General features: G+C 34.4%; 1 protein-coding gene across 1 annotated transcript in view; it reads left to right on the top strand.

The window, feature by feature from the left end:
• Positions 1 to 17,362, top strand: part of Cdep (Chondrocyte-derived ezrin-like domain containing protein) — a 161,626-nt gene that overhangs the window by 100,339 nt on the left and 43,925 nt on the right. The window contains exons 12-13 of the mRNA XM_089087847.1: positions 8,199 to 8,410; positions 12,278 to 12,367. Coding sequence (XP_088943973.1) covers positions 8,199 to 8,410; positions 12,278 to 12,367 — 302 coding nt within the window. The remainder of the gene's footprint in view (positions 1 to 8,198; positions 8,411 to 12,277; positions 12,368 to 17,362) is intronic.

The raw sequence follows: 17,362 nt of genomic DNA, 5'->3' as shown, positions 1-17,362 counted from the left end.
ACACCTATATGATTTAGACTAATATGTTGAAAAAATGTTCCTCGAGGTTACTGTTTAAGTTACTGAGAAGCGTATTCGAAGGTTTGATAACACAATCACCCCTTGTCCTCTATTTGATCTTTTTCGTCACTTTTTTACTGACATTCTATCTCTGACTGTGTAATTATCCTTTCCATTCGAGTTCGAAAGCGAGTAAATCAAGATGAATTTTCTTCTGTTTTTCAGCTGGTATGTCACAGCTGATGTCACAATAAGAAAAAAAGTAGAGTACCAAACTAGAAAAAAAAAACAATGAAAAAAATTAAAAATAAAAAAAAATACATATTTTCATACTTTTCTTTGTCAATTATTGCACCGTATAGGATATTGCCATCGTCTCCCTAAGCATTTTTCATATTTTATTGGGAACAATTTAAAATACCTATGGAATAGTTTTGAATTTTATTTATAACACAAAGGTACTCGATGAATTTTCCCGTAAGAGACAATACTGAACAAGAAATAAATGAGAAAACCATCCTAGCTATCACTAAAGAAATTGGAAGGACGTGTGCTCCTTAGAATGTTTATCCCCCAATCCCTCCCACCTATACTATCCCAAATAATGTCTTCCTTAGTCTCCATAAACTAGTATAATGACGCAAAAAATAACCTTCTTAAATTACCTCACATTTGGACAAAAGTATTGGGTTTTTATCTCCAACTATCCCAAATAATGCGTCACTTAATCTGCGTGAACTAGTAAAATGGCTCACAAAAAATAATCTTCTTAATTTCCCTGACATGGAAGAAAAGTGTTTTGATATTATGTACCCTAATCTTCCTGAGACACTTTCTCCTTATCCCAAGTGAAATAAAATTTTCACGAGTTAAGATGCAAAATTTTGATTTTTCGGGCTCCCCCTTAAACTCCATGAACTAGTAAAATGACACACACAAAATAATCTTCTTAATTTACCTCACATTGAATAAGAATGTTTTGATTCTATGCACCCTAATCTTCCTGAAATACTTCCTCCTTATCTCAAGTGGCATAAACTTTTCACGAGTTCAGATGCAAAATTTTGATTTTCCGTGGTTTCATGGGGGAAAAAATAATAAAGAAACATAAATATTTTCACACTTTTTTTGTCAATTATTGCGCCGTAAAGAATATTGCCATCGTCTCCCTAAGCATTTTTTTTATTTTATTGGAAACAATTTAAAATACCGGTGGAATATTTTCCAAATTTTGCAAAATTTTGATTTTTCGTGCTTCCCCTTAAACTCCATGAACTAGTAAAATGACACACACAAAATAGTCTTCTTAATTTACGTCACAGTGAATAAAAATTCCTGAAACACTATCACCTTATCTCAAGTTACATAAAATTTTCACGTGTTCAGATGCAAAATTTTGGATATGCCTCAAGTGGCATAAACTTTTCACGAGTTCAGATGCAAAATTTTGATTTTTCGTGGTTCTTGGGCGTTCCAAAAATTTTAATTAGGCCAACGAGACAATCAATACATTTTGAATACTGTTGAACATTATGCTATTTTTATTCGGCTTATGAAGATTAAAGAAAATCGACCTGAAAGTCTATTTTGTTTTCATTAAAAAGACCTTGCATTTGGGTAGAAAGTCAGAAAATGAAAAATTCTCAAAACAACTGTAAGTTTTTCAGATATCCTAGCTAAAAAAAAACATCCTTGTCCTGATTGCACTACAATCATTTCTCTTCTTTCACTACGTTTTTCATTGATAGTAACTAAATGTTTCAATCAGTTTGATAGCTCCTCCGTGATTGAACGATGAGTCGGGAACTTAGAAATACGACTGATGTCTTATAATATCGTTTAATGAACTTTTCAGCTTGCGTGTGAATGGTTTAGCATTAAAGTGAGCCAAGTCGATTACTCTTTAATATTGGTGTACAGATATCCTCATATTTGTCAGTGTATTCACATATTAAATTAGACTTTATTATGTATCGGGATGTTGTGGAATTTGCTTAAGGGCTATGAAATTTAATATTTCATTCCCGAGTTGCAGGGAACGAAACCCACTTGAAATGCTGCACTAGTTTATAGTTCTCAGTTTTTTCTAGAACAATGTCAGACTCATTGTAATGACAAATATATTTCGCAATTCTTCACGAATATTCTTCGCTGTAGCAGAATTTTAACCAGTTTTAATTTTTTAGTTTTGTGACTAATTTTTATTTTATTTTTAATTACTTTTTTTTAGTTTTTTCAATTTTTTTTTTAAATCAGTTTTAATTTTTTAGTTAGTTGTTAATTCAAATTTTAATCAGTTCATTTTGTTACCCCGTGCCCAAAGTGGATTTTTTTATTTTTTTTATTTATTTTGGGATTGAACCTTATATATTTGGTTCTTCCTTTTCTGTGAAGTTGGGATGCGTCCCAGTGATATTTGACCTAATTTTGCGCGTTACATAATTTGTAGTCTATATTTGTTGTATAGTGTTAAACTTAATTAAATGAGGTATCGTACCTATTATTTGAAGTGCGTGCTAATATTTTCGATTTAGAATTGTGCAGTCTTTTGATATTGTTTTTTTTTTCTGGATTATATTGTTGATTAATTGTCGAATTTGGCTTATTTTACTTTAATATCAGGAGACAAGAAATGCTCAAAGTTTTACTCAAAGCGATATCAACTCTTTTGATGCCTTACATTTCGTTCGATCTTAAGAAATTCAGTCTTTTCAACGTCTTCGTTTAAGTTATTTAATTTTTTTTTTTCTAATTGAAGCTATTAACATTAAAATGACATAATTGTTTATCTTGATCATTTTAAATATAGTAGTGTTTATGGCTCTCAAGTCAAATGATAACTAACTTTTACCATGCCATTCTGTCTGCTTAAAAGCGTAGGACTATGGTAAGCTACATCAATATTATAGCTTGTGTCGTACATGCTTTTTTTTCTTCTTTTTTTGCTAAATGTGTTCAGCTGTAGAAAGAGTATTTGGACTTGTTTATGTTTTTTAGAAAATCTATTAAAGTAGATAGTTAATGTATATTCAACTGACTTTTTTTTTTTTTTTTTTTTTTTTTTTTTACAAATATTGTAAATGTTATCGTAATAATTCTCCATTTTGTTATTTTAGAAAATCCAAGAATTTTATTTTATTTTTATTTTTTTGTCTTCGACTTCCTTGACTTTTTTCTGAATCGAATGCATTAAATTTAAACAGAAACGTGGGCCTGTTTACTTTTTATTCATTTGATTAATTTAAGAAATTTTGAATTACATGAGCTCTTTGATGTGCATCATCTGCTTATTAACATTTGCTTGTTTTTTTCAGCGTATAATATGAATTTTAAATTTAGTTTTTGCTTCAAGTCTCAATATCTCATTATATTGATAATTTTGTTGATAATTTTTTATAGGGTTTTGGTATTTTTAACAAATAAGGTCCCTTATAACACAGTCCCCCTTTGAATTACCTTTGCGTACGGTGTAATAGTTATAAAATTATTGTGTAGTTTATAATTCTTTAAATAAGCTCAATGATAAAAAAAAAGGATAATATTGCATCTAACTTCCCTCAAATATGGAGGATTCTTCATCTATAAGGTTTAGAATAGAAAGTTCACAGGAATTTTGAATGGAAATGTTAATGCAATTGAATGGAAGTAGACGAAGTCAAAGTGACAGTAGAAATATAGATCTATACAGTACTGAATAATATATCTGAGTAAACTGCCCCCCCCCCTAAAAAATCAATAAAGCTAATCTATGGACTCTGTTTAGATATAATTTGTTTCCACACCATAAATGAATCAAATGCAGGCACTTGCACTCAAACGCGTAAAACCTACAGCTTTTTTGGTATTATTTCTCTTTTATCTTATGTTAATTGTTAACTATTTTTACTCTTGGCTTGTTTATATTATCCAAATGCATTTATTCATTTTGGCATTGCTTAACAGAACACGTATGAATATTGAAGTCGTTGTAGCATGTTTATTATATGTCGAGATATTTTTTAGTTCCGTTTTTTCATGTAAGGTTATGGACCCTAAACAAAGTATATCTTTTCATCCTCACATATATTTCTGCTTTCGAAATAACTGCCGTTAGATAATGGTTTTAAAGAACTGGCGAATTCATAGAATTTTTTAAGCAATTCGTGGTAACGAACAGTAGGTAAGAAGGGGCTCGGCCCAATAGTAACCGAAACTCTTAAACATGGAATTTTGATACCAGTAGATAAAGCAAAAGAATTGACTTGTTATGCTGATTAAAAACACAACGCCATCAGACTCAGCGTATCAGAGATTTCTATTGTAGAGGTCTCAAACTTCCATCTTCAAAAATGTGAAATTTCGTTTATTTTTTTTGCCATAAGAAAGACCACGGATGCGTGTTCATTCTATTTTTTCCAGGGGTGATCATGTCGAGCGAATGGTCCTAGAATATCGGGAGAGTGCTTATTCGAACGGAAATTAAAAGTTATAATGCCCTTTTCAAGTGACCAAAACGATTGGAGGGCAGCTAGCACCCCTCCCACGCCCCTTCCCCCCCCCAAATCGTCCGATCAGAAATGGAGATAGCCGTTTTGTTCTGCATAGATGAAAGGTCCAATAAATATGCCTTTGGAGATAAAATACCCCCCCCCCCCCACCCCCACAGCTACTGGGGAAAGGGCTGTAAGTTGTGAAATTTGCCCATAGTTTACGTATAATAGGCCTGTTTATTATTGGGGTGTGTTCAGACATTTTGGGGGGAGGGTTTTCTGCTGGGGGTACGTTTCTATGCGAAGAATTTTTCCGTGGAGAGGGAAGTCTTCGGGGTAAACTTTCCAGGGGAAATTCTAAACCGGGGGAATTTGACAAAATTACTATAGGAAATTCTTTTTATCCGTCTTACTTTCTGTTTGGCGACTTAATTTTGCATGTGGAGATGTTCCAGGGCAATTGTCGGGGGGAAATTTTTAGCGGGTTAAAATTTCCGGAAAAATTGTTCACGGAAGGAGGGATTTCCGGCATGATTTGGAAAACGATTAGAAATTAGTCTTTTTCAAATGAAAGCACGAAAGAATTTTTAGATTGGATTCACTTTCGCGCTGAAATAAAAGTATTTTCAGTGCGTTAAAACATACACGGATACATTTCAATTACTGCATCGCTCTCTCTCTCTCTCTCTCTCTCTCTCTCTCTCTCTCTCTCTCTCTCTCTCTCTCTCTCTCTCTCTCTCTCTCTCTCTCTCTCTCTCTCTCTCTCTCTCTCTCTCTCTCTCTCTCTCTCTCTCTCTCTCTCTCTCTCTCTCTCTCTCTCGTTATCTATCTATCACTCTCTTCTCTCTCTTTCTTCTCCTTTTCCTTCTCACTTTTCTTATTATTTTTTTTTAGTATTTTGGTAATAGCGCCATAAAATTCATTAGAACGAAGCTGATATACTACTACTACTACTAACAACTCATCGCAGCACCAAGCCGCCTGAGGCCAACAGCTACGCACGCTCCTCCTCCACCCCAATCTATTCAAAGCCTTCCTTTTTACACCCGCCCATGAAGTTCCTGTTTCCTTTGAATCTTTTTTTATGACGTTCTCCCACCCCAGACGGGTAAGACCTGAGTTCCGTTTAACCCTAGATGGTTGGCCGAAAAGAACAATCTTCGGCAATCTGTCATCCTTCATCCGCACAACATGCCTTAACCACCTCAACCATTCTTTCATTATAGACCTAGAAAGCGGTATTGAACCACATTTTTCGTATAGCGTATTGTTTGAAATACGGTCAGTCAGCCGGGTACCCAGAACAATCCTTAAGCAATTTTCTCTGGAAAACCTCTAGCAAATCTTCATCTGCTTTTCGGAGCGTCCATGCTTTAGAGCCATATTTGACCACTGTCATCACTGTAGCTTCTAATATTCTAATCTTGGTTTGCAGACTTATCTTCCTGTTCTTCCAGATTTTTATTAACTGTAAAAAAACACCCTGAGCCTTGCCTATTCGAATTTTAACATCTTCACTGATCCCACCATCTTTAGTAATAATAACACTACCAAGGTAGAGGAAGCTGCCCACCTGATCAATCTTTTCATTACCCAACTTCACCTTTCCACCTTCACGTATTCCTAGCATTAGTGACTTAGTCTTCTTAACATTAATTTTCAAACCAATACTAGCACCCTGAACTCGCCAAACCTCTAAAACTTCATTCATTTTGCTCACACTTTCATCTAGGATGCTTAAATCATCAGCATAATCCAAGTCCAGGAGACTTTTTCCTCCCCATTTGATTTCGTGGTCTCCCATTGCCTTTCCTGTGCTCCTTAAAACAAAGTCCATCAAAATAATCCAATTAAAGGGGGATAGAAAACAATCCTGCTTAACTCCTAATTTAATACAAAACCAGCTGCTAACCTCATTTCCTACCTTAACCACACCAGTATTATTCTGTTACACAGCATTAATCACTTTAATGTATTTGTCCGGTATACCATACAAGGATAAGACCTTTACTAAAGCTCCTCTATCAACAGAATCGAACGCTTGCTCATAATGACCAAAGGACCAAAAGGACCAACTGAGGACCAAAGGTGTTTGAAAACTTAGGCACTTCTCAATTATTAGCCTAAGAGTGAAAATTTGGTCAACACATCCTCTACCTTTTCTAAAACCGCACTGCTCTTCTCTTAAAACTGTTTCTACGGCGACTTTCAGTCTAAAAAAGTATCATATTACTAAGTAATGTGCTACCTACCGAGACCAGACTAATGCCTCGATAATTACCAGACTCACTTTTATCACCTTTCTTATAAAGTGGCTTAATTAAGGTTTTCCTAAAATCGTTAGGTACTTCCCCTTTTTCAAAAATCATATTCATAATCTTCAATAGCTTATTTCTAACCTCAGAGCCACCATATTAAAAAACTCGTTTACCACCCAATTAGCACCTGGCGCCTTATTATTCTTTAATCCTGTTTAGTACTGTCGCTAATTCCTCCTCACAAAACAAATCTTCCTTCACAACCAAGGTATCACAAACTTTTTCATTTTCGTCTATATTTTTTCCTGTGACTCTATCTCGGTTAAGCAAGTTCTCCAAATGTTCGGCCCATCTCGCTTTAGCTTTTTCCTTATCGCTAATTGCCACCCCATTCCTATATTTAACTGGGACAAGTCCGGATTGACTACTACCTCTCAATTTGTTAACGTGCCAGTACAATATTTTTCTATTATGCCGTCTAGCTGCATCTTCTAAATCCTTGGCAATTTTATCCATGGCCTCCACTTTACACCTCCTTAGTTCATATTTCAATGCTTTCTTTACATTTCTTTTGTTTTCATGCGATCTATCACTCAGATAATTCTTGTGCAAGTCCTTTCTCCTTTCTATTAAACATAAAGCTTTTTCACTAATATTCTTAACTGCAGTTCTGGCTTTCTTCCCTAAGACACCTTCAGCAACTTCACAAATTATTTTTCTAAAATTATTCCAACCATCTTCCACATTATCAAATTTTAAACTCTTAAGTTTAGTATTCAACTGTTCCTTGACACTACTAGATGGTGATCTTTACTTGTAACATCAATAACAGCACTCCTATATACCCTAGTATCTTGTATTGATCCTGCCAGTCTTCGGTTTACTATAACATAATCAATAAGGTTTATCAAGGTTAATATAATAAGGTTATAAGGTTAATCAATATATATATATATATATATATATATATATATATATATATATATATATATATATATATATATATATATATATATATATATATATATATATATATATATATATATATATATATATATATATATATATATATATATATATATATATATATATATATATATATATATATATATATATATATATATATATATATATATATATATATATATATATATATATATATATATATATATATATATATATATATATATATATATATATATGCTGAAAAGATTTTTTAAGTCATGCTTAGGCATGAATATGATAATAATTAAAGACGTAACTTGGTTCACTTTAGTACTGAACCCTGCATATTCCAAATCTTGAGTTTTTGTAGAAGTCTCTTGGACGGATTTTAAGCCAAAATACCTCCACAATGATAATTCTGGTGATCTAAAATTTAACTTTCCTATAACTTTCTTATTTTGAGACGCTGTATTTTGATTCAATATCACAAACATTTTTTATCTATTTTTTAATTCTCTTACTTTAGACGAGAATCTCCCTAATAAGTCTGGAACTTGCGAATTACCTGAAGAGCCGGATCATTCGTCATCAGATGACAGTTGTCATGCTGAGACACCCAATCCTTCTCAAAGCCCTGCACGTGAAGGTTTTGTCGACCAGCTTCAGCTGATGATAGAAAATAGCAAGGCTATTAGTGGACAACCACCCAACGAAGTGGAGATTGATACTCGCCGTAGGGTACGCTTTTACTCTTTCAGTTGTGTTAAGTAAACATAAATATAAGTACCATCGTAATTTATATCAAATAAGAAAAATTTAATACGAACAGAAATTGCTCTGTACCTGAGGGGGCTGCCCCTCCTGAATCCTTGCTCTGTACGCTAAAGTTGGAATTTCCTCAAATTCTTTAAGAACAACTTCTGAAGCACAAGGCTTTGAATTGGAATAAAACTTTTATATCACTAAATCATTTTATCGTAATGAGTGAGGGATTTAGGATGGGACAGCACCCCCCTCCTCCCACCACATGCACGGAATAATTTATGTTCATTGTAAATGTTAATATTGCTCCTTGGATTTAGTTGAAATAATTTTTTTTTATTTGTTTGATTTTCTTATTGTTTTTCAAATTGCGCCAAAAAACTGCGACTCGTAACACTTGGTACTCTGATTGCTAATATATGCGACTGTGACTGCAACAGCTACTTGCGGCTGTGGCATCAACTACTTGCAACTGTGGCTTCTTGCGACTGCGACTACTTGTGATGGCTGCTGCGACTACTTGGAACTGCGACTGCGACTCCAAACGACTTTGACTACTTGTAACTGCAACTAATTGTGACTGGTACTCCTACTACTGCTACTGCTACTATAGAACCAATAAAAAAAAAGTCTAAGTGCATCCAGGTTTTCAAAATGGCACAGATGCAATATCTCAGGAATGAATAGGGTATTAAGTTTTAGGGAACGTTGAGGGGGGCGTGAAACCAAATCATAATGAACTATGTGTATCCATATTATTGAACAGCGTCTATGCAATGATTAAGGAAAAACACAGGGTATTATGTTGGGGTTGTTAAGCTAAATCAAAAGATACTGTTTGCACCCAATTTTGTCCAATTGTCACATCTGTAATATCTCATGAACAGCTAAGGGTCTTTAGTTAAAATATCCAGAAAGAAGTTTTTCAATGAGAAATAAAGAGCTACATTAAACCAAAGATGAGCAGAAATAAAGTCAAACAATTTTTCGAGCGTACAGCCACCATAAATCATTATTAATAAATAAATGAAACTGAATAAATAATAAATAAGGAAATAAATAATGAAACTAAATAAATAATAAATAAATGAGCTGAAATTACAATAGATAAACAACTCAAACTCGAGTTAAGGAGAACCTACCACAAAGAGAATTAATGGAATGCTCCCTGTGCATTCTAAACACCAGAACGTAATTTGCACTTTACTGAAAACAAAATACATTTTACCGTTTTCTCTTTTATGACTTTAATAAAACCACAGTTATTAATACTTTCACGAATGAATATCACTGTATGTTATACTGCCCATCCACATTCATTTGTTCTTTTCAGTAATCTTGGTTAAGATGATGATTTTTATCTTCTTTTTTTATATTATGAGGAATAAAAATCTATCGAAATAAAAATCACTTTCACTAAAGTGCAAGTTACGTTCTGATCTTTAAAGGGCCGTGTTTCTTCTTCACTCTACGTTTGAAAAACGTAACTTTTATTGCGTAACTAAGCAATTTTTTCCATGCAACGGTCCTCAGAAATTTTGATTGTATAACACTATTGTCGCCCCATATTGCATAATATTTTAAAAATATAATGAGGGTGTTGTTCACGCTCAGCTTTGCTATCTATTTTTTGTCAGTTTCATCAGATTGCATGAGGAGCTATCATAAATCTTAAACACAATTTCCAATGTGTTGAAAAGTTAGATAGCATTGTCTCTAACATTATATTTTAAAGATTACAAACTACTCGTATCAAACAGTTCGTGTTAAGTAAGTAAGGAGCGACCCGGCTCAATAGTAACCGAAACTCTAAAAAATGGATTTTTGATACCAGTAGATACATCAAAAGAATTGGATTTTTATGATGGTTTCAAATATATAAGATCCATCAAATTTAGTCTTACCCATCAAAAGTTACGAGCCTGAAAATATTTTCCTTATTTTCGAAAAAAGGGGGAAACACTCCCTAAAAGTGATAGAATCTTAATGAACATCATACCATCAGATTCTGCATAACAGAAAACCCTATTGTTAAGCTTGGGCCCCTCCCACGCTCATTTTTTTCCCAAGTCACCCAATCACAAATTTCAGATAGTCATTTTGTTCAGAATAGTCGAAAATCTAATAAATATGTATTTGAGGATGACTTAATTCCCCACTGTTCCCGGGGGAAGGGCTGCAAGTTATGAGCTTTGCCCATTGTTTACATATAGTATTGGTTATTGGAAAGTATACAGACGTTTTCAGGAGTGATTTTTTCTGGGTGGGGGGGAATGTCGGAGGAGAGGATTACGTGGGAGGGTCTTTCCATAGAGGATGTTTCCTTGGGTGAAGGAACATTTCTATGAAGGGGGCGCCGGATCTCCCAGCCTTATTTAAAAAACGATCAGAAATTAAATAAAAAAAGCTTTTTCAACTGAACGTAAGGAGCAACATTAAAACTTAAAACGAACAGAAATTATGACGTATATGAGGGGGTTCGCATTCTAGTCAATACCTTGCTCTATACACTAAAGTTTTTTTTTTTACTACTTCCAAAAGAGCTATCTATTCTAATTAAACGGCCTTTGTGATTCAACGATTTATGATTCGAACAAAATTCGAACTTTAGCATAAAGAGCGAGGTATTGACTAGGGGGCGAAGCCCCTCATATACGTAACAATTTCTGTTCATTTTAAGTTTTAATGTTGCTCCCTACTTTCAGTTGAAAAAAATTGTTTTCTTTTATTTAATTTTTGCTCGAAAATCAGAAAATTATCAAGTAGCCTAGAAATTTGTTACTGTTTAGTAATCTGAATACTGTTAAATTTTGTAACTGTACCAGTACTTGAAAAGTTAGATTTTTTGGGAAGTTGGATTTTTAGGTCCCTCTATTATTTAGTTATTCCTCCCTCCTATTGCTAAATTATGTAAATTTACAAATATGATGACGCCGAACTTACCTTAACTGTAAGACCAAGTAGATTTAATTGTAATAACTGACCAATACTTCAATAGATAGAATTAAGAAAATAAACCATTAAGTCACTTAAATAAGCAATATTTCCTTTTCCATGGAAGTAACGTATCGAAAGAAAAACACTCTATATTTTATTTATAGTTTAGTTTCGAGGTGATACTTTTTTCATTTTTGTAATCCCTAGAACGGAGATAATAATTGTAGTTGGAATGAACCGTATTTTCGTGTCATGCAGATTTGTGTCGGACTCGAGATCTACTAGAAAGGGTCTTCAAATTTAAATGTCACTTGTCTCACAATCCCCCAGGGCCATTCTGACCGGGAAGAAGGATAATCTCAAGCTAAATTACTTTTTCAACGAAAACTGAATTATAGCCCTAGTATCGATCATAGTTCAGCATTTCACGTATTATTTATCTCGAATTCAAGCTGCTTTTTCGCCAGAAATAACTTGTTATAGCACAATTGACTATGTCATATGTTAAAACAAAATGAGGTACCCGAGAGTACCTTTAAGACAAATTTGACTTGATTATTGAAGGGCATTGTTGCCCATCCTTACTTTGAAACCAGAAATACATCGATAATATGGCAGCAGCCGCACCACTACCACGGGAAAAATTCATAGGATGTGCTTGGGTTAATCTAAAAATTCCAGTGTTGGTACTCCAACCTGATAGCTTCAAGATGTGCGGTTCCAGTAGCTGTATGTCGGAGCAAATAGATATGTATATTTCAGATCGGTGTTATGATTTAGCATCATTTTTATTTCCAGTCTATATGAGTCGAAGCCCATTTTTTTTAGCATAGATTTGGTGTAAATATCCTTTACTATTCTTCATATTGAGCTGTGCTGTCATTCATTCTTTTTTTTTACTTGCAGAGATTTCCATCCGATAAAAGTTATTTCATTGCCAAGGAAGTTTTAATGACTGAAAGAACATACAAGAAAGATTTGGAAACTCTTAATTTGGTAAGTCCATGCTGTAACTCCTGGTAAGCACTATTGATTTTGTCCTAACAGTTCCATGCTGTATTGTAAAACTAGCAGGACAAAAAATCTGGAAAATAAATGTAATGCTTATTTAGCAAAAAAGTTCGTGGCTGAATTTTTATTTGTGCTGTAGCGTAATTCGTTGGCCTTTTGGGACTTAATTGTTGGTCGCTGTGAAACCAAACACAAAAAAAAAAGATTCGAAAATAATTCAGATTTGATGGTTGCCCATATCAGAGGCAACCATCCAACGATGCCCTTGTATATATGCATATATGTATATATATATATATATATATATATATATATATATATATATATATATATATATATATATATATATATATATATATATATATATATATATATATATATATATATATATATATATATATATATATATATATATATATATATATGTATATATATATATATATTCTCTGCTTTGGATTCAATTAACTTTGCGAGTCAGCTTTTTCAGTCTTATGTAAGCTATGATGGCAAAAGTTAAAGTTAGGTTAGGTTAAATTTGGTTCTAAATATCAGAAATGAGTTAAAAATTTAACCTAACCAAACCTAAACTCATCTAATATATGTTTTTTCATCTGCCCACTTCCTATGGAAGATGTGGTCGTAGAATCTGGGGGGGAGGGTTTGTATTATTTGTCAATACTACTACAACTAACACCACTACTACTACAACACTACCTCATTTACAGTATTAAGTGGGAATTTGAACTAAATCAAAAGACGCTATGTGCATGCACGTTGTCACAGGTTATCAAAAGGACATAATAGCAATGTCAGCAACAGCTAATTGTATGAAGTTGAAACTCCCAGCTACTTGATGGGAGGGATGTTCAACTGACCAAAAGGCAATAGCTTAATACTACTGCTGCTAGTAGTACTACTACTATTCAATAAACCTACTATTACTAGTAATATCAATACTACTTCTGTGACTACTATTACAACTATGCCTACGGGCATGAAGGTGGAGTTCAGAAATTTTTTGAGAAATTTTTATACCAGAGCATTTCGTATTGAAGGATTTGTTGTAGAAACTTCGAAAAGACCTCATTCGAACGGAAATTGAAAGGGCTAGTGCCCCTAATAAAGGGTGATTGGAGGGCAACAAGCTCCCACCCACGCCCATCAGTTCCCAAACACATCTAATCAAAAATTTGAGATATCCATTTTGTTCAGCGTAGTTGAAAGGTCTGAAAATTATGTCTTTGAGGATGACACCCCCTCCCCCCGCAGCCTCAGCGCAAGGGCTGTAAGTTATGCCCCGAGGGCATATGATGTTTTTTATGGAAAATTGGTCGTAAAATCTGTTAAATCTCTTGACTCTTAAAATGCGAATTAGAACTTTCAATTTCCAACAAATTAGCCTTCTATGAAATTTGTACAACCAACTCTTTCATTAGAATCAAGCCTGCCTTTATGGCATAACTTAGAACGTCTTCCCCGGGCCCTAGGGGTTTTTATTGACACCGAAGTTTGTCTTATCTGACCTTTAAACTATTTTTAACAAAATGTCTATTTAAAATTTTTCATCAGATGGGTTTGGAAAAAGACGGCGTGGGGGTGGGGGGGCTAGTTTCCCTCGGATCTCTTTTGACTTTTAAAAAGTGAGCTCGAATTTTCAATTTTCCATCAAATGAGCCCTCTCTGAAGTTTATACGACCATCCCCTTCATATGAAACATATTTGCCCCAGGGCATAACTTACAATGCATGCTCTCGGGCCTTGGGGGGTGATGTCGACACCTGAGTTTTTGTTACCTCACTTTTGAGCAATTTTTAACTCAATGTCTATCTAAAAGTTTTTTTTCGGATGCTTTTGGGGAAAAAAGGGCGTGGGGGAGGGCTAGTTGCCCTCCAATCTCTTTTTACTTTCAAAAACTTAACTCAAAATTGCAATTTCAATTCCAACTATCCCGCTTTGATGTTTTTATGAGCATTCCATTCATGAGAACTATATATTCCCCCAGGGCATAACTTACAACGCCTGCCCTAAGGCCCTGGGGGCTGTGTTGACCCCGGAGTTTTCGTTATATGGTCTTTGAGCTAATTACAAAAAAATGCTATCTCAAAGTTCTTATTGGATGGGTTTGAGGGAAAAAGGGCGTGAAGGGAGGAGAGCTGGGTGTCCTCCAATCCCTTTTGACTCTTAAAAACTGAACTAGAACTTACAATTTCCAATCAAATGAACCCTCTTTGAAGTTTATATGAGCATCCCTTCCATAAGAACCATATATGCCCCCAGGGCATAACTTAGAATGCCTGCAACCGGGCCCTGGGGGCTGTGTTGACACCGGAGTTTCTTATATGATCTTTGAACTATTTTTAACAAAATAGCTATCTAAAATTTTTTATCGGATGCATCGGATGGAAAAAAGGGCGTGGGGGCTCAAAAGTTTGATTGGATGTGTTTTGGGAAAAGGTGGGCGAAAGAGGGGGATTAGTTGCCCTCCAGTTACTTTCAACTATTAAAAAGTGCACTAGCCTTTTGAATCTCCAATAAAATGCGACCTTTTTCAAGTTTCTACAACAACGCGTTCAATAAAAACCTTATATGTCCACAGGGCATAACTTATAACCCTTCCTCTGAGGGCTTTGGAGGTAGTGTCCTTCTCAAAAACTTAATTTCTATGTGGAACTCAACTACGTAGAACAAAATGGCTATCTCAAAATTTTGATTGGATTAGTTTGGGGAAATGGTGGGCGTGCAAGGTGTGTTAGTCGCCTTCCAATTATTTTTGAACCTTAAAAAAGGCACTAGAACTCTCGATTTCCAATCGAATGAGCCCCCTCCGAAGTTAAACATTGGAGCCGCATAATCTTTACTATAGGCAGCACTATAGCGTTGCCTCTGATTTTTTTTTTTTTTTTTTTTTTTCAGGGGTAATCTTGTCGACCCACTAGAATATCGCAGGAGGGCTCATTTGAACAGAAATTAAAATTTTTAGTGCCCTTTTCAAGTGACCAAAACAAATGGAGGGCAACTAGGCCCCCTCCCAAGCTCAGTTTTTTTCAGTCATCCGATCAAAATTTTGAGATATCCCTTTTTTTCAGCATGGTCGAAAATATAATAACTACGACTTTGAAGATAATTTAATCCCCAACCGTCCCCGGGGTAAGGGCTGCAAGTTATGGATTTTGCCCAATGTATACATAATAGTATTGGTTATTGGGAACTATATAGAGGTTTTCAGGTTTTTTTCTGGTAGTGGTAGGGGGGGGGGATCTTTTTGAAGGATCTTTTCATGGGGGAAGGGACATAGCTGTGAGGGGGGGAGGGTGGATTTCCCAGCATTATTTAAAATACGATCAGAAATTAAATTTTAAAAAAAACAACAAGTTTTTCAACTGAAAGTAAGGAGCAACATCAAAACTTAAAACGAACTGAAATTATTCCTTATATGAAAGGGGTTGTCCTCTCCTCAACGCCTTGCTCTTTACGCTAAAGTTTGACTCTTTGTCACAACTCTATTTTTTAAAACAATAAAAAAGTGAGGTATTGAGGAGGGGACAGTCCCTTTCATATACGGAATAATTTCTGTTCGTTTTAAGTTTTAATGTCGCTCTTTACTTTCAGTTAAAAAAAAAACTTTTTTTTTATTTAGTTATAATTAGGAATGACCTAGGAATCAGACAAATTGTTCGTGAAGCAGTTAAAATCAAACGAGATTCAAATAACAATAGGTCCCTAAATAGAGACTTGGGTGAGTAACCTACCCTATGTATGCAAAATTAATTATACAAAATGGTTTACTACATGATATAATAAAATTAAGAGCCAATCTAAATGAACTTGTTTCGAACTGGAATGTAAAATTAGCAGCACAAAGGGCATATATACCTACAATGATTTGTTCAAATTTTTAATCAATTGAAGTAGTAGGAATGAATAATTCTTTTTTTGTTAATCTTGACTGAACTTATGTGAGGCGAGGAAGCTGAGACCACAGCATAAATACTAAACAGTAGCGAAAATTCCTATACACTCCATTAAAGAATTTTGGGACACATCAGTCGTACACCTTTCTTCATGACTCCGTTTTAGCTATGATCTGATTGAATACCAACAATGCCAAGTAGCAACTGAAGCCATTTAAAATTTATGCTGGGGCTGAGACTGGTTCAAAATTTATTTTATAATATTTAGTTTTAAAATTTGTTTTATCGAAGACATTTTTTTCAGTAGGTTTGTTTTCTTGACGCATGAGAAACAAGAAATAATAATTAATAATTAAACCACCGAGAAAACGAGAGTAATTTCAGTCATGGTTTTTTTTTTATTTGTTTTATAATGTATTTTGCTGATGAGCAATCAAAGTAAAAACCAGTCAAAATTAAACTTCCCAAATATTGTTTTTAATCTTTAACTTTTCAAAATAAAAAAAATAAAAAATTAATCTTTAACTTTCCTTATATATCTGAAATGGTCACACTTTATTAGCCCAGTTTCTTAAGTCTTGTCCCTTTTCAGGGGTTCTATTCTGTTTGCAGTGGAAGTCAGAACATGGCAGAATAGCATGATTAGGCCTCAATTCTCCAATTTTCAGAAAGTGCGAGGGGGAATGTGGAAACCCTAGAATTTTTTCGCTTAAAATGAGGGATTACGTGCAAAACGGTTGAACGGCTGAAATTGGCTGAACTAGCAGCTCACTTCAGCATCAAGTCGCCTAAGGTCAACACAGCTACACACACTCCTCCTCTATCCCAAACTATTCAAAGCCTTTCTCTTGAAATCCTCTGATGAAGTTCCAATTTCTCTTAAATCTTCCCTTGCTATCTCCTCCCACCCCATTCGGGGCCTACCTGTGGATTATAGCCTAGTAAATGACACAGCATCTGAATTATATGATTTTCTCGGGAAAAAAAAGAAGAATCTAAATGCATCTAAGTTTCATAAACTAGATATTCTTTAATACTTTCGTCAAGTAGTCATTGCACCTATTGCATT

Source organism: Artemia sp. Qi Xiang Cuo, chromosome 1, assembly GCF_049724085.1.
Source record: "Artemia sp. Qi Xiang Cuo chromosome 1, ASM4972408v1, whole genome shotgun sequence".
Taxonomy (NCBI): Eukaryota; Metazoa; Arthropoda; class Branchiopoda; order Anostraca; family Artemiidae; genus Artemia; species Artemia sp. Qi Xiang Cuo.
The sequence above is the reverse complement of the archived record's forward strand: the minus strand, read 5'-3'. Positions and strand labels throughout refer to the sequence as shown.